We start from the raw sequence: 25479 nt of genomic DNA, 5'->3' as shown, positions 1-25479 counted from the left end.
CACCAGGTCGTATTCCTTTCTACAAACTTTCATTTTCATATTCACATAGAACCACAATATGAGCCTCCTTAACCTTGCCCCCGTTCCAATAATACCATACACCTGGAAGAATCTCTGTGGTTTTTTTGCTATATAAATTGAAGGATTCCTCCACCTCGAAAGGATTCTCTATATACCCAGTCTAGTACTGTCTGTCAATTTGTATTGAATACTACTTGGGCAGTCCAAGACTGGTCTATTGCATGCAGTCAATTTTGATCTTTAGGGGTTGTGCTTGGGACCGCACCTCAGCTCATGATAAATGATCAGTAGTCTTCTGGACACACCTTACTGACGCAGAATACTTTGGTTTGATTTTATGCCTGTGCTTCCTTGTCCTTCTGTTCCTGTTGCCAGCATAGAAAGTGTGTTCTTTCTGGATTCCCCAAATCCACAGATCCATTGTGCAGCTAACTACAAAGAAAACACACAGACTTTGAGACAAGGCATGATATTCTTGCAAAAATAATCCTCTCAGATATTGCATCCCAGAAAGATCATGAAATATAGGGCCAGAATTAGGCCATTCAGCCCATTGAGTTACTCTATTGTTTGATCATGGATGATTTATTTTCTCCCTCAACCCCATTCTCCTGCCTTCACCCCATAAGCTTTGGCACCCTTACTAATTAAGAACCTATGAACATCTGTTTTAAATATAATCAATAACTTGGCCTTCACAGCTATCCATGGCTACGAATTCCGCCTTCTGGCTAAAAAATATCTTCCTCCTCTCCCTGATCTAAAGGGATGTCCTTGTATTCTGAGGCTGAGCCCTCTGGTCCTAGACTCTCCCACTTTTGGAAGCATCATCTCACATCCACTCTATCTAGGCCTTTCAATATTTAGTATGTTTCAATCAGATTTCCCCCTCATTGTTCTCAACTCCAGCGGGTTTCTTAGATATGGGTCCCAAAACTGCTCACGATGCTCCAAATGTGATCTGACTAATGCCTTACACAGCGTCAGCATTACATCCTTGGTTTGATTCTAATATTCTTGAAATAAATGCTACCATTGCATTTACCTTCCTTACTACTGACTCAAACTACAAGTTACCCGATAGGGAATCTTGCACTAAAATTCCCAAGGCCCTTTGCACTTCCAATTTCTGAATTTGCCCCCAATCTAGAAAATAGTCTACGCCTTTATTCCTTTTACCAAAGTGCATAATCTTATACTTTCCTACACTGTATTCCATCTGCTACGCCTTTGCCCATTTTCCTAATCTGTCCAGGTCCTTCTGCAGATTCCCTGCTTCGTCAACACTATTTGCCCTTCCAGCTATTTTTATATCATCCACAAACCTGGCCACAAAGCCATCAATTCCATCATCCATATTATTAACAAATAGCATGAAAGGTAATGGACCCAACACCAACCTCTACTTCCTGAGGAGACTGAGTATGTAGGCTTCTTCTTCACATGTTCTACCAGTCTGTTATCACCAGTACAATCTTCTCTGCAGTGGTGTGCTGGGGCAATATCATCAACATGGGTGATACCAACAGGCTCAATAAACTGATTAGAAAGGCTGTCTCTGTTATAGGAGTCAAACTGGACACGCTAGAGGATGTGGTAGAACAAAGGACCCTGTAGAAAATCCTGGCAATTCTGGACAATGTTTCTCTCCTTCTGCGTGCCACCTTAGCTGAACAGAGGAGCACCTTTAGTAATAGAGTAAGACAAATGCGTTGCCCCAAAGACTACCATATGAGGTCATTCTTACTCTCAGCCATTATGCTCCAGAATGAGTCAACACAGAGCTGGGGAAGTGGTGACCCCATTCTGTTAGATTGTTTGAGGTAACTTATTTTTATTCTTTCTACTTTTCTTCTAATATTTGTATATATGTGCAGTTGTAATGCTATCGTGACACTGTATTTCCTTTTGGGATCAATAAAGTATCTACCTACCTACTTATCCATCTATCTGATCCCTCTGGAACACCACTAGTCACTGGTAGCCAACCAGAAAAGGCTCCTTTATTCCCACTCTTTGCTTTCTGCCAGTCAGCCAAGCTTCTGTCGATGTTAATATCTTCTCTGTAATACTATGGGCTCTTGTTTAGCCACATGTGCGGCACCTTGCCAAAGGCCCAAGTTAACAGTGCATCACATCTGCCACTTCTTTGACCATTCTGCTTTTCTGTCCTACTGCAGACTCCTTACTTCTTCTTCTGTCTATACCAATATCTTTCCTGTAATACCATGGGCTCTTATCTTGTTTAGCAGTCTCATATCTTGTCTAAAGCCTTCTGAAAATCCAAGTAAGCAACATCCACTGACTCTTCTTTGCCTATCCTGCCTGTTATTTCCTCAAAAAAAATCCCAGATTTGTCAGGCAAGATTCCCCATAAAAGAAACCATGGTAATTTCAGCCTATTTTTATCATGTATCAGGTATGCTGAAAACTTAATAATGGACTTTAACATCTTGCCAACCACTGAAGTCAAACTAACTGGCCTATAATTTCCTACCTTTTCCTTCCCACTCCTTTTACTTGACACAATCCTTAAAGAACTAATGCCCTTAAAGTAGTTGCATAATGCATAACCCAAAAGATTACAGCTGCCTTTTTAAGTTTGAAGATTAAGAAGTACTTCCTCAGACCCAGGGTGGTGGTCTGTTGTTCTGTTTCTCAAAAAGCTGGTGAGGTTGAGTTAACTAGGTTTGATAATAGATTTTTTAGGTTGTATGTATTAAGAGTCAAAATCAGAATCAGAATCTGATTGTTTAGACTGTGAACAAAGTCACCGGAGAGACACTGAACTGGGGGAAATAGAAGTCTTTATGCAGCAAAACAAGCAGGTGTCATTGGAGACACTCTTGGTGAGGCCTCCTTGACCAAATATTAAAAATCAAAGGTAACAGTAGGACAATGCTTCCTTTGCATTACATATAATTTTCAATCACCTAGATCTTCACACAAACACCTCAGTCACCTGAAATGAATGTCAATCGTCGTTGTTTCTGAGCTGCATTCATGCACATGCAGACATCTCAGGTCTATGAGTGTTCCTTGGTTTGCAATCAACACCAATCTGCAGCTCCAAGAACAGCATTGTTGTGAGCTGCATTTTAAACTCAATTCACAATCAGGCCTGAAGACGAGAGTGAAATTAATATTTTCTATATTCCATAACTCCAGTATATGCCCTAATAATTTTTACTGACATATGTCATGAAATTCAGTGTTTTGTGGCAGCCGTGTAGTGCACGACATAAAATTGCTATGAGCTACAAAAACAAATATATAGTGCAAAACAAGAGTTTTGGGATAGTGTTCATGGACTGTTCAGAAATATGATGACAGAGGGGAAGAATCTGTTCTTAGCATGTTGACTGTGTCTTCACCCCCATGGAGGTAATGTGAAGAGGGTATGTTCTGGGTAGCAAGGACCCTTATCGTTGGATGTCACCTTCTTGAAACGCTGCCTCTTGAAGATGCTGTCAGTGGAGGGAAGGGTCATGCTCATGATGGAACTGGTTGGGTAAACAACCCTCTGCAGCCTCTTGTGACCCCGTGCCTTGGTGGCTCCATGCCAAGCTGTGATGCAATCAGTCAGAATGCTCTACACTGTACATCTATAGAAATGTTCATGAGTTTTTGGCAGCATATCAAATTTCCTCAAACTACCGTTGAAGTAGAGCCAGTGCTCCACCTTAGATAATAGAACCAGTACAAGTAAATGGATTAAAATGCAAATCTGCCATCAGATAACTGAATTTAAAGCCAAGTCAGAGTGTTGGTTGGCCAGTCTCTGTGACTATTTTCACAAGGAATATAACGTACAGACCACAAAATAGGTCATCTATTTAAATTAACGGCACGACATACCTGTGCAATTGAACAATGAATATGGGTCACCTTCAGGACAGTTGAAGATGTTCTGCGCCTGGGACTCTGCTGGATCAAGATGTAACAGTAAACAAGACAGAGCCAGTGAGTTGATATCCCCAGCCGTAACTTTCACAAATCTCATTCGCCGGGCAATGCTTCTCAATCGTGAATTCTGGCACATAATAATGTTCCAGGCCACAAGACCAACCTGGAGCACTGTGAAATCTTAAGATCAATTTTAACTTATATTTTCTTGTATTATAGACAAGATTTAACAATAATGTCCTGTTATTTTTATGCCTCACCTCATGAAAAGAAAAGTGGGAAAGGTAAGAGACTGTGACGAAGGCCCATCACTAACTACAGACGGCACATGGCAGACCCAGTAAAACACCCATCCCCAGCAGCAATAGTGACTGGATCTGAAACAGAGCTGCTACATGGAGCTGTCTCATATAGAGGCAGCAGCAACCTGCACAGGTGTGCAGATGGTGGTGGATACCATCTTTAATTGGATAATTGAGTTAATTAGCTTTTGGTTGGTCTAGGGGGAGGGGCTTAGCAGTTATAAGCCTTAGGTCCCCAAGGCTTTGGGGTTGATTTAGAATGTATGTCTAGTGCACATTCTGGAGCAGAGGGTGGCGGTAATGCACCATTAAGCTGGATGCCAACTGCTGTAAAACAAGATACAGACAGACAGGGCTTTGGGGTTAGTTTTCTTTTGTGTTTAGTTTGAGGGTGGCTTTATATATATATATATCTTGTTTTCTTCCCCCAGTTTTTGTCTTGTTTTGAGGTAAATAAAAGCACCTCAATTTATTTTTGTGACTCAAGCCATCTGGTTATTTTTCTTAAACAATTGACTCACAGTTTTTTGTGACAGAGGCCAATCTATAATGAGCTGATAGCAACCACTGAGCAGTGGCACAGATAATAGAACTCAAACCTCCAGTGACTTGGGTATGATGTGACATCTTTTGCTGTCTGCGGGGAGTTTGCATATTCTCTGGGTGCTCCAATTTCCTCCATATGTGCCTTGGTAGGTTAATTGTCCACTGCAAATTGCCCCAGTGAGGAGCTGACAAGAGTAAAATGGCATCAGTTTAAAGTGGTGCTTGATGCTCAACCCAGTCTCAGTGGCCTGAAAGGATGTTTCCAAGTACTATGACTCAAACTCACTGACCCTCACCACAATGCTGGTATAAATACAAGCAATTTAGTATTGGCAGGCACAGGAGTACATTCAGCCAGAGACTCATTCCACCGAGATGCAGCACTAAGCGTCACAGGAAGTCATTCCTGCCTGTGGCCATCAAACTTTACAACCCCTCCCTTGGAGGGTCAGACACCCTGAGCCGATAGGCTGGTCCTGGACTTATTTCATAATTTACATGTTACTATTTAACTATTTATAGTTCTATTACTATTTATTACTTATGGAGCAACTGTAACGAAAACCAATTGCCCCTGGGATTAATAAAGTATGACTATGACTAAATATTATGATTATTACTCGGAAATGCCTGTTTCACTGCTTTAGTTAGGCATTCATGACAAATATAGTAAACAAGTCCTTGGCACTCTGAGATTGTTGCCTGAATGACATGGCTGAACATTGAGAACTGATATAATTCCTGATGTCACGTGTATGGGTTTGACAGTATTGAACATTAATGCAGCATGACTCTGAATGTGGTTGGCATAACATAATTTCTAATTGCTTTGCATTCAGGTGTCACCTTATCTTGACAGAGATTGTGTATCATTTCCTTGTCTGAACTCTACCTTCTGAAGCATGCAGTTGGAATAGCAATTGTTTGAAGTCAGGTCAACAGATGATTTCCTATCTCTGATCTCGCAAAGCAAAATATATATCCCTGCAATTCTGAATGGGACAAGGGCAAACCGCATGAAATCTTTCCCTCAGTTCCTGCATTTATCATGCAGAGCTTGCAGTTACTGAAGTAACAAATGATCTCTACTGTCAAAATGGGATTAGTAAATCTTGTTTGGGTAATGTTTGTTGACTAAAATGAGTCAGAAACACTGACTTGTACATTATGAAATGTGTTAGTTTTGCAGCAGCAGTACAGAGCAAACACATAAAATTGCTAAAAGTTACAAAATAAATGAATAGAGCAAAGAATAAAGCAATAATGGAGTAGTATTCATGGATTCATAAATCATTCAGAAATCTGATGGCAGAAGGGAAGAAGTTGTTCCTAAATTGTGATGAGTGGGTCTTCCTCAATGGTAGCAGATCATACACACTTTTCTTTATGAATTAAATGAGACAGCATCTGTAAGGTATCAACAAAAGGTCCCCTTTCCCCTATCTTAAGCATTCCTTAGTCTGCTTATGAACATAAGAGAACTTGTATCTGTTTCTCATCCTGGATACAACTTAAATATGTTCCAAGGCAGCCAATGCTATTTTTCCCAAATGCCAGTGAAATTAAATTCAAGTCACCAATGTACAGTGCTGTGCAAAAGTATCAGACACCCAGGAGTTTTAAAATAAAGTTTGTTATAGATGTTTAGTGTTTTGTCTTGTACATTATTGTGTCAGTAGAAAAGAGCAAATTTTAGGTTTCTGAACATTCATTTTCCAAAAAAATTAATGTCACAGAGAATTTCTTTGTATTTCATTAAAGAAGGTAACATATTAAGTAATAGACCACATTTCAAATAAAAACTTGATCTCCTTGTAGGTATGTAGCCCAGTACATGAATAAACAAAGATAACAAACAGGCACTAGTTATCATTGACATAATAAGTTGAATGAACTGAACCAAACCAGAAGGGGTGTAGAAGGAAACAAACTGGGAAAAGGACAATCAAACTAAAAAGAGAGGGCGCGGCAGATGGGACAGTTCAGATCATCAGTTCTTATACCATGGCAAGAGTGAGTAACAAGACACAAGATGGTCATCTGCATCAGGAAGGTCTCTCTCAAGCAGAAATTTGCGGCTGCAAGTGTTTCAAGATGTGCTGTCCAAGCTCTTCTGAAGAAGCAGAAAGAAATGAGCCAGGCTGAGGACTAGAACTGCAGTGGTCGGCCATAGAAACTGAGTGCAGCAAATGAGAGATACATCAAACTGACATCCCTTCTAAATTAGAATACGTCTGGCACTGTTATCAGCTCTGAATTCTGAAATTTTTAAGATACTGAGAGGGATAGACAGAGCAGAGAGCCAGTATCTTTCTCCCAAAGTTGAAATATCTAATACTAGATGGTGTGTGTTTAAGGTTGGATGGGATAATCTCAAAGAAGATATGCAGGGCAAGTTATTTATACAGAGAGAGGGTGGTGGATGCCTGGTGGTAGTGGAGGCAAATGTGATAAAGGTGTTTATGGGCACATGACTTTGTAGAAAATGGGGGGAGGCAGATATTCATATTGTATAGGCAGAGGGAATTAGTTTAGTTGGACATTTATTTACTAATTCAATTAGATTGGGACAAAATCATGGGCTGAGTAGCCTGTTCCTGTGCTATGCTGTTCTGTGTTTCCCTCACCTGAAGGCACGTACACACAAGGCTTCACTGTTCAGAATCAGAATCAGGTTTATTATCACTGGCATGTGTCATGGAATTTGACAGCAGCGGGGATTGGCTTGAAATTTCCCAGTGCTATATGCACCTAAATTAAGCTTAAGCCTTTTCATACGTTACTGGTGAGTGAGGGCAGCTCACCACTGTCGAGTAAGTCTGTCCGAATTCAGAAAAAGGCTTCACAAACTATACTGAAAGTAGAGGTGTTAGATACACGAGTTAAGAACACATGAAAAATGGTTGCAGTTACTTAGCATTTTAGTACAGGGATGTTTAATAGGTGTGTCAAAAATCAAGCGTACAAAAAATTAATGAATATAATGGAAAGAAAACTGCCAATATTTACAAAAGGTATCTACCAGAAAACAAAATCATAGCTTCATGCTTTGTCCATTGTGAACTCCTGGCAGCCCCAAACTCTCTCCCCTACTGAGGGTGAAGAGCTTTTTTTTAGGGACTAAGACGTATCATCTTATACACCAACAAAGTTAACTTAAGACTAGACAACACACGAATTAGAATATGGTGCACCCCACTTACAAAATAAACAGAAGTATCTACCTTAAATACAGTGTACAAACTACACATTCTCATTTACACATCCCCATTACTAAAGAAGTGGAATACTGCACCATGTATGGTGGGAAAGGCATTGTTAAGCCAACCCAAGCACATCAGCTTGGTTTAGGGCCCATTATGAGAGAATATCAGGGAAGACTTTGGAGTGCACACACTCTGCGCTACGAGAGCAGAATGACAAGGCAACGTTTGTTGGTGTTTGTGTGTGTGTGTGTATATATATAAGGAGTTTGTTTACCACGTGCTCTCTATCACAAGAGGTAATATCAGAGTTAGGTCGATTCCCTGTATGGCTCTACTTCCGACATAAGAATGACAATACACAACTCTTCTCTGCAAAATTTGTATTGTGTGTAATTGCTTATGCCAAATTTATTCTAAATTATTGCGACATTCAGATTTCCTTGACTGTGAATTATCTGAGATAAACACGATAAATTTTCTGCCATTTATTTACATTGCTCTTCCTTCCTAAGTAAAAGCCACGCTTACAATTTTTTTTGTAGATTTACACACCAATCATGCCAATGACCTTTTCTGGGGTCACTTGATTGTGATAGAGCTAACATTCAAATCCTTCTTCTATGATGTGGCACTATATTTAATTAAAGTGCTGACAAATTCATTAAGCTTGAAATAAATTTAATTCCTGTGGTGCTAGCCGTCCTATCAACCCGAATGGTCTTCCTAGTGTAATGTGTGGTAATGGCTAGAAAATGGAAGGACAGAGGCAGGAAGCTCTAGGAGAAGATTCTTCAACCATATGATGGAAGGCAACTATTTCCTTATACAAACGTTTGTACATCTACCATTCTTAGTGTCACTTTGCTTTTCTAGTCTAATTGTCAAAACCAAAGAATTTTGAAGGCAGGTAGTATATGCAGAGGAAATATTTCATATTTGATTCATTATTTCAGATCATTTTTTTCTCCACTTCATTAGAACTTTGCAGAGTATAGGCATTGCATCTAAAACTTTGACAAATTTCCATAGATGTGTGGTTAAGAGTATATTGACCGGCTGCATCACAGCCTGGTATGGAAACACCAATGCTCTTGAATAGAAAATCCTACAAAAAGTAATCGATACAGCCCTGGCCATCACAGGTAATGCCCTCCCCACCATTGATTGCATCTACACAGAGCATTGCAACAAAATGCAGCATGCATCAGCAGGGACCTCCACCACCCAGGTTATGCTCTCTTCTCATTGCTGCCATGAGGAAGAAGGTACAGAAGCCTCAGGGCTCACACCACCAGGTTCAGGAACAGTTATTACCCCTCAACCATCAGGCTCTTGAACAGGAGGGGATAACTTCACTCAACTTAATTTGCCCCATCACTGAACTGTTCCCAGACCTTATGGCCTCACGTTCAAGGACTCTTCATCTCATGTTCTCAATATTTATTGCTTATTTACTTCCTATTATTATTTTCTTTTGTATTAACTTTTGCACATGGGTTGTTTGTCCATCCTGTTGGATGCAGTCTTTCATTGATTCTATTTCATTTCTTGCATTTAATATATACACCTGCAAAAAAATGATTCTCAGGGTTGTATATGGTGAAAGGTATGTATTTTGATAATAATTTTACTTTGAGCTTTGAAATTTGAATTACAGTGATGATGATGTTCTGACTAACAATATAGATACCAAGCTTATGTGGAAATGTTTGGGTTGTACTGTCGTTGCTGATAACTGGAATCAGAACATGTGCACACTTTTGACTCAATCATACTGTATTTTACTTGTGCATTGGCGGGTGCAGACTCGATGTGCCAAATGGCCAAATTTTGCTCCTGTGTCCAATGGTCTTATTGGTCCAACAGCGCTGTCACCACACTGTGCTGAAGCCAGGACAGAAAAATGCTATTTTTATACAGAATTGGCTTTTCAGTTATGGATATTGACCATTTGGTAAACTCTGTATGTTTGATTTCCTTACTTGCAAGATGATTCCCCATTCACATAAAGGTGTTCAATGTCAACAACTAATGATACTTTGAAGTTAGTAAAACAATTGTCCCTTAGTTGTTGGGTATGCTTCACATCCTTCTGTTATATTCCTTTCCCGTATGTCTCCAGCACTCCTTATTGTATAAAAAGAAGCAATGTTCTTCAAAGACCTTTCTGGAAAAGGTCTCACTTCAGATGTCCCATTCATCTAGGTTGATTGCCCACCACTGCAGTCATCTTCGCCCAACTCATCTGTAGTAAGCAGGGGTGGCTCTGGTTATCTCACTTATCTAGGTTGACTACACACCACCACTGTCCTCCCCACCTGGATGTTGCCTTTAAACTTTGCTTTACTGCACGTCCCACTTCCTCCATTTTGTCCTGTAGAGGACAACACAAATCTTACTGACTTTCAATAGCACAATCTCTGAAACTCTGTGCAGTTTCATCAGGGGCAATTGGCCGTTGTACCATGATGGAGGTAGCTGCTCTGTGGGCCAACATTCCACAGAGTATTCTCAGATGGAGATTAAAATGGATATGGCAACTAGCAAAATGACAACTCCCATTGCCCACGGTACAAAGAAGTTGCCCAGCCCCCTAGTAAAGACTGAACCCAGCTAATGGGTCCCCAAGATAAGAATGAAGTCCTGTGCAGCTCCTTGCCTATTGCCCGAACCTTATTTGCTTCTACTCAGATGTGCACAGCTAAATTAGTGATATTCTCAGACATGTCAGGGATGTACATGGAACACCCCTGGCCAATGATGGCACAAGTACCACCCTTCTTTGTCCAACAAAAAGACTAGTGCTAATCGACTTTGAAGGACCACAGTACAGATTGCCATTATTTCAGCAATAGCGTCATTAAAGGCCAGGCTCATGTCATGTCACGCTAAGGATGTGTTAGCTTCTCCTGCTGAACTGAGGCCATGTCAATACGTTCACAAGTGAGTCTAACAGGTCCCCAATCTCCTTTCAATAGTCTCACTTGTCTGGCTTGACTGCACACAGTCGCTGTCCACCACACCTGGATGTTGTCTTTAACCCTTTCCTTGCCACAACTCCTGCAGTATGATGGTTCGCAGGAGCAGGCCTTATCTTTCCTGCCTCTGTGGTTACTGTCATCACTTGATAGATATCACACACTCTGTAAGTAACTACCAGCAAATTCTAAAGCAGTGTCAAATGAACATGGTTTACCTACACAACATTTGAACTTTAAGTTGAATAACTTAACCTGTGTCAGCTTTAAGGCTTAAAAAAAATTGTGTGAAACAAATGTATGAGTACTGGGAGCATCATGGAGTGCTTTTCTTTCACCAGATCATCAAGGACCAGAAGCTGCTCATCATTGTCGGTGGGATGCTTCTCATCGATCTCTGCATCCTTATTTGCTGGCAGGTTGTAGATCCCCTGAAGCGGACTGTAGAAGACTATCCTTTAGAGGTCAGTTTACAGAGAGTAACTGGAAACGCTGGAGTCTGGGCTGATACGCCTTTCGTGTTGGGGTGGATGCAATTGATCATTTGAAATATAAGCTTAACTATAAACTGAAGAAGACAAACTACCTGTAGAATGTTCTCAGGTGACCTAAACTCATAAATAAAACCAAAATGCAATTGTAAAGTGGAAAATGTGGAGAATTAAAAGATCTATTTAGGATTGGAATTTGCAAAGCATAGAAGGCCACGGGCCAAGCGCTTGGAAATGGGATTATTATAGATAGGTACTTGATGGTTGGCATGGACAGGGTGAGCCAAAGCATGTGTTTCTGTGTGGTATGACTCCATGCCTCTTTAAGCATGATTCTTCATTCCACCAACTTCTTTGATTCTATTTTGCAGCATTAAAACTACATTACAGTATATTGCTGGGTATAATAAAAAAGCACTAGGAAATGAAATTAAAGGTTGCAAATCTATTTTAATGCACTTAAAAATGATCGCTCAATTCATCTGTGTATTAGGAATTGGCAGAAAATTACCCTGAGAGAAAGCCAATTGATGCTTACTTCTAATAGTCCCTTTTTATAAAAAGAAATTAAGCAATAAAGCTTGTAACCAGTATTTCAAGATTGTCCTCAGTTGCACAGGAATGCTGTCAGTTGAGAGTGGAATGATGATCGGAAACTTCTGAATTGTTGAGTTAGTCAGAAGTAGACATACGTTAATTCATCCTTTGGAAACTTCAAGAATTCCCCATATTTATAATGAATTTTGGGAGATGTAGAGGTTAGGCTGAAAAAAAGTCCCTGGAGAAGGGAGTAAAGAGGAGCAAGGCAGTGAATCTTAAAATAAGTAAACCTTAACATGGTTCATTGGAAAATAAACAGTCAATAGAAATTCTTGGCAGCAGGAATAATTAGTATGTGGAAAGGTGTGAAGGCACTATGGAGTGTTGCAAGAGTTCAGGGGTCAAGCAAAGTTTATAAATAATGAAAGTTATGTTATCAAGGAGAGCATTTGAAAATTTATTCTCAAAAATGATAAGGGATTTTAATGGGGATTGCGTTAAGGTATCACCAGATGTGCACAATATTTCAGCTCAAAGACAGCTTTAGAAATGCATTGGATATGAGGTTAAAGCTCAGATCAGTGAAACAGAATGACTATATACCCAGTGATATATATAAAAGCCTAAGTATGTTCTTAGAGATATAATGTGGCAAATTTTCAGTGATTATACCAATTTCCCAGAGTTTCGTGGCTCACTGAATAAAGATATAGTACTTGAACTTGTTCAGTAACTTGCCCCGCCTATAAACTAGAGCATAGTTACAAGGTAAAATTACCACAACTGAATCAAATATAAAAATACAATGAATTGCTTCATTAACTTACTGAGTAAGTCAGCAATTTTTAAAGGGATGTTGGACAAAACTGATGAAAATTAGAAGAGTTACACATTTAAGTTTAAAATATCCAAGTATTGTCAATATCAAAGAGAAATCATTCCAGGATTTTTACTACAGCTCTACGAATTTTTATGGCACTTTTAATGTGATAAAATGTAACAAAGCCTTTGAATGATAAATTGTATTTCACAGTACCAAAAAGCCTTCAAGGCAATTTTATAGCTCCATGTACATAAAGAAGATGATCAAGACAAAAATTGACCTTGTGCCTGCTTGCCTGCCATGAAAAAAAAGTGAGCAACTTCTGACTGAAACAATCCTCAAGGTTAATTCTAATTTTATATTAAATCGGTATTTAGACATCCCAGGAAATCAAAACTGATACAAAATCTTTAGAATACAGCAATGAAGGTCTGAAACATTTTTCAAGGAACTTTTTCTTATGATTTGTTGCAATTGAGCAAAATTAGTACCAGGTTTACAGTGCCCAGTTTTGTGCACCATAATACCATAGCCATTCATTGTGATCTTAGTCTCCAAAATGAGCAGATGGCTACACCTCACTAAGCAACCAATCAAAATTCTTCTGAACCTGATATATTTAAAGTCAAAGTAAAATTTATTTTCAGGGTGCATACACGTCAACACATACTACCCCAAGATTCTTTTTCCTGCAGGCATACTTAGCAAATCTATAGAATAGTAACTGTAAACGGGACCAATGAACAACAAGCTGTGCAAATGCAAATATAAATAAATAGCAATAAGTAATGAAGGCATGAAATAACAAGATAAAGAGTCCTTAAAGTGAGACCATCAGTTGTGGGAGCACCAGAAATAGAATGAGTGTAGTTACCACCTTTTGTTCAAGAGTCTGATTGTTGAGGGGTAGTAACTATTCTTGAACCTGATGGTGCAAGTCCTGAGGCACATATATCTTCTACCTGATAGCAGCAGCGAGAAAAGAGTATGGCCTGGAATGTGAGGATCTTTGATGATGGATTCTACTTTTCCACACCAATGTTCCATGTAGATGTGCCCAATGGTTGGGAGGGCTTTACCTATTATGTACTGGGCTGATTCCACTACCTTTTGTGGGATTTTCCACTCAAAGGCGTTGGTGTTCCTATACCAGGTCCTAATGCAGCCAGTCAAGCACTCTTTCCACCACACATCTATAGAAGTTTGTCAAGGTTTTTGATGGCATACCAAATCTCCCCAGATTTAAGTTTTTTTTTTAATTCTTCTGCAGTGTCAAATTTAATATGTTTAGAAATTTATTATTTCTGCAACATTTAAATGGCTATCAAGGAATAATATCCTACTAGGTCAAACTTATTAGTGCTATATAATATACATCTAATTACCACATTATGAAAGCCCGTTCCCAGTGAAGTATCCGGTGGCATGTTGCGTGGAATTTCTAATGAGCATCTAAATTAATGTTGATTTCTCTGACATGATTGGCCATACCGAAGAAACTGCAGTAACAATGGCCAGGCCAGAAATTATTTCTCGTTGAGGAAGGAAAAGCAGCTTGAAAAAGGAGTATAGATAGTTTCTTCAGTTTGTATCTCTGTTGCTAGTATCCTATATTCTGAGTCAGAAGAATATGAGTTCAAGTATCACTCCAGGAACTTGAGTTTAAAAATCTAGACCAAGTCTCCAGTGTCACATTTCAAATGAAAATGCCACATCTATTCACTTTATGAGACTCCACAACACCATAATGAAGAAGGGAAATTATCCCAAAATAGCAGATTGTATAAGCGTAATAAAATTGTTGTTTGTATTAGATTGTTATGCTATGTGGTGGCTGTGTTTTCCACATTGCAATAGTAGTTGTGCTTCAAAAAATATTAATTGGCAGTGGCCAGGTTTGGGATATCGTAGGTTTGTGAAAGTTATAAGTTCAGATCTTTGATTTCTGTCTGAAAATTGCTGTGAAAAAGAAACGCATTAGAAGATAAATAACTGACAACAATGGAGAGGGAACTATCAAGGGCTATTTGCTGAAGCAGAAGTTGATTGTTATTCCCTTTCAGTCAGTGATCAGTAATCCATCGGAGAGAGAAATATGCTTTACTCTCTGGTGTGTTGAAACCAGGTGTGCTTGCATCTTTGCCTGTTTAGCAGCAGAAATCGTTTGTTCACCCTCTTACTAGGATACTAATTAAACTGAGAAAAATCTCTGAAGTGAACGAGAAACCAGCTAATGAAAGGTGTGCGTAAGTACTCGTATATTGACACTTCAGAGCGATACTGCTACTAAAACAAATTAGTGAAAATGTCACTGGCACATTTTATGTTCCAGGGGAATTAAAGCACTAAAATAATAATCAATCTGCAGCATTTTCTATTCTGTAGTAATTTCACTGATGTTATTAGTGGGATATAAAGAAATCTAATCATTGTATCCAAGTTGGACATTGCCCCCAAATCTCATATAAAAGAACAATGCCAGCAGAAAGTTATAACTATACCTGGAACTCCTCCAGCGGACCCAGATAAATTGAATTGCTGGTTGAACAGCAAATGTATAAGCTATCAATGAACCATATAATTCAATTACAACTTAAAGCAGTAAAGCTCCATCAACAGCGGTGGGTCATTACTATGAAAGACAATGCCATCCACTAGTTGCAGTGCCCTCAAGTTACAAGAACTTAAGGTCCTTTTTTACCAGCACGTCATGCTGCAGGATGAGGAGTAATGTGGTAAAGTAGTCTCTCTCAGACCTTCTGCTCTGGCCCAAATCCACCATTAATAGTGGAGACACAAGAGACTTCAGATGCTGGAATCTCGAGCAACAAACAATTTTCAGGGCCTGTAGTAGAGAGTTTTGACCTGAAATTTCCACAATTCCTTTCCTCCCATGGATGCAGCTCGACCTGCTGAGTTCTTCCAGTAGATTATTGCTGTAGCACTGATTATCCAGTCACTTAATCTAGGGGCTAAATTAGTCAACTCAGATTCTGGAAAGCACCCAACATGCATGCACAAATTATTTAAGATCACATAAGCATATCAAAGTTCAAGAGTGCCGCATTCTAGCTGTAAAAAGAAGACAAGAAGATGGTCCCAAGTTCAGGTCGAAATACTGGCTAGGATGAAGTTGACTTGTAAATTGGGTGGAAATCTACAGTTATCACTTGATGTTCTTCTTTTGATGTTACAATGTCTATAAAAAGTATTCACCCTCCCCCTTGAAAGTTTTCATGTTTTATTGTTTTACAACATTGAATCACAATAGATTTAATTTGGCTTTTTAACACTGATCAACAGAAAAAGACCCTTTCGTGTCAAAGTGAAAACAGATCTCTACAAAGTGATTTAAATTAATTACAGTGGTGCATTGTGTTCATATTTGAACTTTAGAATGGCCTACTGGTAAAGCAAATGCACATCAAAGTTGCTGGTGAACGCAGCAGGCCAGGCAGCATCTCTAGGAAGAGGTACAGTCAACGTTGTTTGTGTGGTAAAGCAAATGGTTTTGTTCTGCATGGTGTTTAAGTTTTTTAGTTGCAGCTGCAACCATCCAGGTAAATAGGGAGTTCTTGTGTTACAAAATTATATGGAGGTTTAATAATCAAATAGTACCACTCACTTGCTTATGAAAGTGGAAGCAAGCTTTTTCCAACATCCCAAAGTTGTACATGTTGGAAGGTTATTTTACAGCTAGAAATTATCCTTAGTGTGTAGGTAAGCAAAAAAGTCTGGGAAGAATTGAACAGAATGTGGAGGGTTCTACCATAGCAGTGTGCAGAGGATCTCAGATCCTATTGATTTCAAAGGGTGTATCTGTGGATATATAGCCAAGTTACTATTTCTAAAAAAATCATTCAGTTTAGATTTATATTTAACGCAGAAGTTGGTGCATATGTGGAACAAGCTCCACAGAAAGTAGTTGAGTCAGATACAATAACAGCATTGAAAAGATATTTGAATCAGTACCCAGACAGGAAAGGTTTACGGTTATAAAAAATAGAAAATAGAAAATATACAGCACATTACAGGCCATTCGGCCCACAATGTTGTGCCAACCATGTAACCTACTCTAGAAGCTGCCTAGAATTTCCCTAGCGCATAGCCCTCTATTTTTCTAAGCTCCATGGACTTATCTAAGAGTCTCTGAAAAGACCCTGTTGTATCTTTATAGTTTATATGGAGCAAATGTGGGAAAATGGGAACTAGCTTAAGTGGGTGCCTTGGTCAGGATGCGCTGGGCTGAAGGGTTCTGTTCCCAAACTGAATTACTATATGACTTTAATTGTTTATGTGCTTTCAGATAATATTTCAATCTGTACAAAATATATACTTCTAATATGTGTTTCATTATAATGGTTTTGAAATACTATAAAACATGAGAGCCATTTTAAAAACTACTGAATGGCCCTCAGAGCTTGGACTACTGACAAAGTTGCGATAGAATTTTGGCAGCTGGCAAAGAGTTCAGGGACAGGGCTTCCTTGGTGCACTCGTGAAGGTCCTGCACCACTTGACACAGCCTACTTGACTTTGGGATGCTTGGAGTCAGCTGCATACAGCTGTGCTAAGTTTAGTCTACATATGTGAGGATAGGTACGGAAAAACTATATCCGTAAAGTTTGGGCAGAAGGACTGAACCAATAAGATTTGTTCCAACAAATACTAATTTTAAAAGGAATTATTTTTGAGATATGTTTGAAGATTTTAAAATTTTTGAATAGTTAAGTGCAGTGGTCCCCAACCTCCGGGTCGCAGACCGATACTGGGCCACGAAGCATGCAGGGATGCAGCGGTAGCCGGAGCACACCCAGCACATCTTTAAGAAAAAAGCAGAAATAAACAAGCTAATTAATTAGGTGCCACCCAGAAGACAGTCTTCATTAGAGGATATGAGGTGGAGAGGGTCAATAATTTTAAATTCTTCAGCATTAAGGATCGACATTTCTCTCTCTGAAAAGTGTCAGAGGATCTGTCCTGGGACCAGCACGTAACTGTCATTACAAAGAAAGCACGGCAGCGCCTGTACTCTATTAGAAGTTTGTGTAGAGTCAACATGTCACCTCGATCCTGACAGCCCTGTCTTTTCAGCCTGTCTGGACTGGCATTTAAATTGACCAAACAATGGAACAGCTAAAGGCTCCCGCACCCTGGAAAGAGGAGTGAACATTGCGTAGAGCAAGTGAAGTCGGCAATCGCCTCTGATCTGGGCCGACATTTACATGCTGGGCAGCACTAATTAATTAGCTTGTTTATTTCGGCTTTTCTCTTAAAGATGTGCTGGGTGCGCTCCGGCTACCGCTGGACCGCTGCACCCCTGCATGCTTCGCGGTGTGGTATCGGTCTGTGTCCCAGAGGTTGGGGACCACTGGTTAAGTGGATTATAATATTAAATAGTATGTCTGCTTCAATTGTCATGTATGAATTCGGTTGAGATCTGAAAAATTTTGAATATGCAATTGTGACACTGCTCCTATAGAATGATCTCACTTGCATTAGCTTGTGCTGTGGATGCCTTTGCCAGTAAAATACAGGAAGGAGAGTGTAAAGGAAATAAAAATCAAATAAATTATTCAAAACAGCTTTCTATACATCATATCCTGCTGTCCAATGTACATCTGTGCTAATTAAACCACCCTGCATCCATCAAAATCAGTTTATAGTTACAGTATATATAAATAATAAAGCCTTGTATTTCAAGGGTATTGAAATATATGAGTATTTAAAGGTCTGAAATGTTTTAAAAATCAAACATCGTTATAGGAATTGTCTGTTATAAACGATCTCCGGACTTCAATCTTCATTGAATTTCCATGGCCATGTGTTCATACATGATAATGCTTTTCAGGATTAGATCTGAGTCGCAAGCAATGATATTTTTATTCTGTGCATGTATCTCGTGAAGCCTCGGATTACTAAACTTGCTAACTGAAGCTGAATTAACCCCTTCCATTTCAGCAAGTCTATTAGCTTAAGTACAATCAGGGTAAAGAGCTGATTATTCATTATTTAACTTACTCCCATTGACATTTTTTCAAAAAGGATCAGAGAATTTAATTGAAGATTTCGCCTTTCGGTGTTCAGTAGATTTGCTCCCGTGATGTTTCATATGTTCTTCACAAACTCACGGTTACTTCAGTTAGATGATCCAATTCCTTTGTGGTCTCTCAGCCTGGACATTGAGATCTCTTTTTTTCATGAGATCCACTTACTGATATCTTAATTTTCCTCCACATCAGGTCCTCTCTATTTGCCTCTCTTTAAAGCCACCTCAGCTACCTGCAGCCGACTCCCAAAACTACAACTTACTGCACTGAAAACACATTTTTATACCATCTTTGACTGCTGCCCCTGTTCCCCTCAGGGTATGTTCCCTTTGAGTATGTTTCTACCTCAGCTTCTTGCTCCAGTGTCGCAGTGTTCAGAGGCTGAATCACTTCAGAATTTTGCTCTTGATGAGATGTTTTGATTTCTCCCTCCGGGCAGCACTTCAGATCTCCATGATTCGGTCAAAAATCCAAATGACACTCCACTTTTTCATTTTTGCATCCTTTTAAATCCGACCTCAGGAATTTGAAGCTGAACTACATGCACATACTACTGTGCTGTAAGTTAACTGCCCAGCAATAAACCACATTAAAATACTGTACGAATTTATTCCAATGTATCATAATGCTGAAAATATGTCCTAATCCTGGGACACAGGTTAGACAAGAGGAAGAGAATTGGTTTTTTTTCTCTTTTATCTTGATCACATTGACGCTAACAATGGGGTTGGTGTTAAATTCAATACGTATCTTTATTTGGAGGGCCGCGAAATCCAAATGAGGCTAACTTCCAGGATAACTTCCTTGCATAAAGGTAGTATTCAGTCTAGGAGTAAAAGATCATTTTTGGGTTTTACCTTCTTGTTTAAATTATTGATTGGAGGACTTTTGAAGCAATGAGGAATGAACTAAAAACTCAAACCGGACGGAATTCTTAAATGCCATTAAGCTGCCATAATGTTTCAGAATGTTAAACAAGGGGGGCTGATAAGCATCTCACTCATTATCCATATTGAAGTGAATTACTGGCCAGTGGTGTAGTGGCATCAGCACCGGACTTCGAGACCAATGGTCCTGGGTTTGAATCCAACCGGCTCCCTGCATGCGTTCCATCTGTGCTGGGTTGAGCATCGAGCTAGCAACTCGTCCTTGTAAAAAATGGACAAATGCTAAGGAAATGGCAAAAAAGGCGCCTGATGTGCCACAAGGCACAAAAATGAACAACAGTACAAACTCTGAGAATGAAAAGGGAAATAATGCAGAAGTTGGTGCTTATGTGACAAGCTGACATTTCACATGAACCTCATCGAACAGAATGAGGAAAATTACTTTTTTAAATAACTGCACGAGTTGGAAATCTGAAATAAAATCAGGAATGCTGATAATACTCAGCTAGTCAGGCAGCATTTATGGACAAAGATATATGTAATGTTTCAGACCTGACACTACTCATTAGAACAGAGAAAAAGAGAAATCAAGTTAATTTTTAATTGCAGAGAAGCCGGTTGAAGGATAATAGGACAAAGGGATAAAATCAAATGTAAATCTAGCAATTTGAGGCAGATTATATTTCTTTGTATAAGAGATGCTCGTAGCCAAAAAGTAAGATGTGATCAGCAGCCAGGCTAAGCTCATTGAGCTGGAAAACTGAACCAAAACCATGGATAGATGGGCCGTGTTGACCATTTCTGATTCCGAGAAAGAATAGGGTGCTTAGCCAAAGCTGAAGCCCAGAGAAATGACAAGGTCTTGTTTCTCAAGACTGCATTGGGCCTCATTGGAATGATGATGATCAAAGTGAGAATGCAATGAAGAATTGCAGTAGCAAACAACCAGGACCTCAGGGTTACTCCTACAGGCTGCATATATTTAAGGAATTTTCTTTCCTTATAGACTAATGCTGCTTTTCAAGGCTTATTATTAGCCAGTTAGAAATAGCCCAGTCCTAACACAGAGCACAAGGAAATAGCAGGGGAAGGCCCCAAGCCCCTGAAGTCTGCCCTACTATTCAATATTCAGTGTGAGCATACCTGATTAACTCCAAGCCTCAACTGCTTCTCCATGCCAGATCCACAGAGCCCTCAAGCCCCCAAGCTTTCAAAATATTATCTCTTCCACTTGAAATACATCTAATGAACTTTCTCCCGCAACTCTTTAGGGGGCAGAATTCCAGAGAGTTGTCACTGCCATCTGTGAGAAAACAAATTCCACATACTTCTGTTTTACATACCCTGCCCCTTACCTTGAAGCTCTAACCCTCATTCAAGACCCTCCCACATGTGAAAACATCTCCATCTGTGGTGTCTCCTTGGAATCTACATGCTTCAGTAAGAACACCCATCAGTCTTCTAAATTCTAAACAATTCAAACCCAACCTCGTTAGCCCTTCTTTAAAGTTCAATCCTCTCATCCCAAAAATTAGCTTGATGAATCACATATGTACTGCCTCTACTCTCTTCTTAGGATAGGTGACCAAAACTGTGCACATTATTCCATGTGTAGATTCATCAATCACTCAGCACAATTGTAACAAAGCTCCAGTCCTTTTGTAATAAAGACCAAAGTGCTATTTGCCTTCCACACTACTTGTTGTACGTCAGTTGACTAGCTTTGACTCAGGGATTTCCTGATTTTAAAAGTGCACCTCAAGCAAAAGGCCCAATGCCAGCCAGGAGTTTGTCATTTCAACTCATATCAACCTGTGTGCAAATTGTTCGCATTTGCTTGCCTGCACAGGCATTCCTGCTTTTGAGGAGAACAATGTTGGGATGGTATTGGTTAGGTTTTATCTATATTCCTGGAATCTGGGGATAATTGTTCGTCCTGTCTGCACAAAATGATTTTTGCTTTTAAGGTACTACAAACGTAAGAATTACCTCTCATGGATGACCTCTGATGATTTACAAGTGCTACATTAGAATACTGAGCAGAACAAGTCATTTCCCATTCATGAAAGATGAGACCACAAGAGGAACTCAGAGGCTTGAGCATAATATATGGAGGTGGTGGGGGCGGGGATGATTGAAGTGGCAATGACAGTTCTTTTCCCCCTACAGATTTTTTGATAATTCCTTTCCTGGCCTGCTCATTACAGTCAACTCTCGGTGCAAAACTAAACAAAGAGTTTTGCACATAGAGATTGATTCATATAACAACTTACACCATACTTAGCAATGTTTGAACATAATTAAAACCATAAAATAAGGTTTAGTGAAAAATCATTTAGAAACAATGCTTTCTTTATAGCTATCTTTAGATATTGGAAAGCCTGGTGTACATTTCAAACACTTCCTGTTTTTCAGTCAATAAAATATGGTTCTAGGAGTTAGAAACTTGAAAAGTTCAAGCTAGGTGTATCTATCCCGGCTTAATTTCTGGATTATTCCTGACTGTGGCTTCTAATACTAGTCTCACTGAAGTACACAGGTCAGGGACAGGTTCTTTTCCTATGATGACAGTGACATCTGTCAACAGGTCCAGAATAGATTTAGGGTAGCTGTCTAATGAAAGCAAACTGACACACTGGGTCAGTCAACCTCCTTGTGCAAAAAGGCCACTCTTCTCCCATTCTGTCCATAACGCTGCTTTTTATCAGAAAGCAGAAAGATTTGCTCAGAATGGACACTTGCCTTGATTCTTGTTCATGTATACATCCTTCGGTTGTCCAGTTTACCTGAATGTCCAGGAAAAACCTGGGCATCTTTGAACAAAGGGATATAGATTTTGGGAAGTTTCTTCCTAGCTCGCTCACCCTAACATAAAAAGTCTCCAATAGAGTGAATAGATGATTTTCTCTGATAAAAACCAGTAGAAATTATTTCAGTGAACTGGGAGCTCCTATGCTTGGATGCTGATCTAATTCTTGGATCTTTGCCATGGTCACTATTTGAAAAGATATGCTTTTTCACCTTCAAGTACTTTTTAAAGGAACATATTTGTGCTGATTAAACAAGTAATCACAAATAAACATACCCATAATATTGGCAATAATAAGTTTTATGCTCTTTTGTCTCAGATGATTTTCTTGTATATGAAGTAAAGAATCACTGTTTGTGTGTGACCTTTGATAAGTAGCTGTATATAAGCTACATGTTGGTTCATAGGTACAAGTATAATAAGCTCACCAATTTCAGGAGGAACCAACGAACCCATAACATTTGAGATTTATGTGGATTGATGTTAGTTACTCTTCTCATGGACGTTAACCATTCTGATATAAATTGTACAGCCTTTACACTTGACCACTTCATGTACTTGTTAAAAGGTGCTTCCATTATGAACTTAAATCCACAACCTGGCTGGTGATCTACAAGACATGCAATACATTGAAGTAAATTATAGTGAAACTTCATTGCCACTTGAGTAAAATATCGCCAATTATTTAACCAGTATGCAGACAAAGCTGAATAATATCAGTGCCCAGGAGAACTGTGCCCTTTTTCTCAAAAAAAAACAAATAGCTACCTAAGTTTTGAAAATATGAAAATTCACAAAGCAACAACTGACATAGTCTGTAGCACTTGGAGAACTAAAAACTGCATGTATCTGCAGCAATTAGATACGCTAGGGACAAACTGCATCAAGACATCTGTCACCGCAGGTCTCAGAAACCATTATCTCATCTTAAAATATGTCCACCTCAGGATTGTGTGTTACAGTTGTGAGAAAGCAGTATTTTGTTGAATCAGGAAGCGTCTGCTTGTGACCTTCCAATAACCTGATACAAAAGCAAAGGCTGTAAATCCTGGAGAAAAAGCAAAAGAACATTTGTTATCTTCACAGCTTCACCTTAATCACCGTTTATCTCATGAGGCCACAGTTGGAAAATTGCTGGAGTATTTGAAGGTGGATTTCATCTTAATGATTTCCACACCTCTTAACTTCCATGTCACAGTTCCTTCCGCGTTTGACACGCCCTGTCACCATTCCCTTAAGCTTGTCACAACTGTGAACTGACCATGTGGAGAAATGCAAGGAGCGTGAATTTGCATGCACATGTTCCATAATACATTAATATACGAGCATGCAGCATAACCAGAGCACCCAGTCATCATTATGTTTGTAACGTGCAAGCACAGTTGAAATCACAGCTGCGTTCTCGCTATATGCCGACTCCAGGGTCAATGAAGTTTTATTACGAGATCTGTCAGTGAATGATTCTGGAGCCATAGTGACTAGTTCTCCTCCTGTCAGCCATCTGCATGCTAATTAACCTTCCCTACACAGGTTAGCTCAACTCACATGTTCTCAGAATCAATACAGAGCTTGCAAATCCATCCATTTAATTTCCCATAAATGCTTTTTAAAGATGATGCAGATTGGCCATTCAACTTCTTGACAAAATTGTCTGAACTACCTTAAGCTCTAACAGACCTGGAAATATTTTAAGGCTTTCTTTTAATGAAACAAAATTATATTCCAAGTTTTAAATTGCAAGGTATATAATCTATATGAAATAATTATGTCATTATTGTTTCAAACAAACATTTTGATGAACATAAAAGCAATTTCTATCTCCATATTCTGCCTCTCTGTTAAATGAGTGTTTTAGCTAGTTTTATATTTCAATTTTAAAATATGTTATTTATGATTTTGAAAACCAGCTCTTTGATATTTTTAAATTCCTCCAGATGTTAGGGATGTTCAATAATAATTAAACATCCTCAGCTGTTTCAGCTGACAAACCTAGGACTGGGACTCCACTGAGCTGTGGGAGGCCTTGACAATAGGAATCCAGCAGACTTCAAGCTAACAAAATAGGCTCCTGCATCAAACCAGGCAAATGTGGGTGCTGGGCAACCAAGGAGATGATGGCTTTTGTAATGTGCAAGTAAATTGCTGAAATAGAAACCAAAATACTAGAAACTCCTAGAAACATGTTGAAATAATTTATTGTTAAAATGCATTTCTGTAGAAATTAGGAGATATGGTGTTTTTGGTCAAAGTTCAAGGTAAATTTATCATCAAAGTACAAATATGTCACCATATACAACTTGGGCACGTGGCCAAGTGGTTAAGGCATTCGACTAGCAACCTGAAGGTCGTGAGTTTGAGCCCCTGCCAAGGCAACGTGTTGTGTCCTTAAGCAAGGCACTTAACCACACAATGCTCGGCGATGACCCTGGTGCCAAGCTGTATCAGCCCTTGCCCGTCCCTTGGACAACATCGGTGTCATGGAGAGGGGAGACTTGCAGCATGGGCAACTGCCGGTCTTCCATACAACCATGCCCAGGCCTGCGCCCTGGAGAGTGAAGACTTTCCAGGCGCAGATCCATAGTCTCACAAGACTAATGGATGCCTTAAAGATACAACATGAGATTCATTTCCTTGCAGCCATTCGCAATACGTACATGAATCACTATAGAATCAATGAAAGGCCACACCCAACAGAAACAAACAACTAATGTGCAAAAGTCAACAAATTGTGCAAATACAAAACAAAAATAAATTTAAAATAAATAAATAAGCAATAAATATTAAGAATATGTGATGAAGAGTCCTTGAAAGTGAGTCCATAGTTTGTGGGAATAGTTCAGTGATGGTGTGAGTAAAGTTGTCGCCTCTGATTCAAGAGCTTGATGATTGAGAGGTTGTAACTGTTCCTGAACTTGGTGGT

General features: G+C 39.3%; 1 protein-coding gene across 3 annotated transcripts in view; it reads left to right on the top strand.

Annotated features, from left to right (window-relative positions):
- gabbr2 (gamma-aminobutyric acid (GABA) B receptor, 2) overlaps positions 1-25479 on the top strand; it is a 1071742-nt gene that overhangs the window by 949107 nt on the left and 97156 nt on the right. For all 3 annotated transcript variants that reach the window (XM_063043845.1, XM_063043844.1, XM_063043846.1), the window contains one exon: positions 11301-11423. In XM_063043845.1, the coding sequence (XP_062899915.1) occupies positions 11301-11423 (123 nt within the window). The remainder of the gene's footprint in view (positions 1-11300; positions 11424-25479) is intronic.

This window comes from Mobula hypostoma, chromosome 3 (genome assembly GCF_963921235.1).
Source record: "Mobula hypostoma chromosome 3, sMobHyp1.1, whole genome shotgun sequence".
In the NCBI taxonomy this organism is placed as follows: domain Eukaryota; kingdom Metazoa; phylum Chordata; class Chondrichthyes; order Myliobatiformes; family Myliobatidae; genus Mobula; species Mobula hypostoma.
This window is presented reverse-complemented; position numbering and strand designations above follow the sequence as displayed.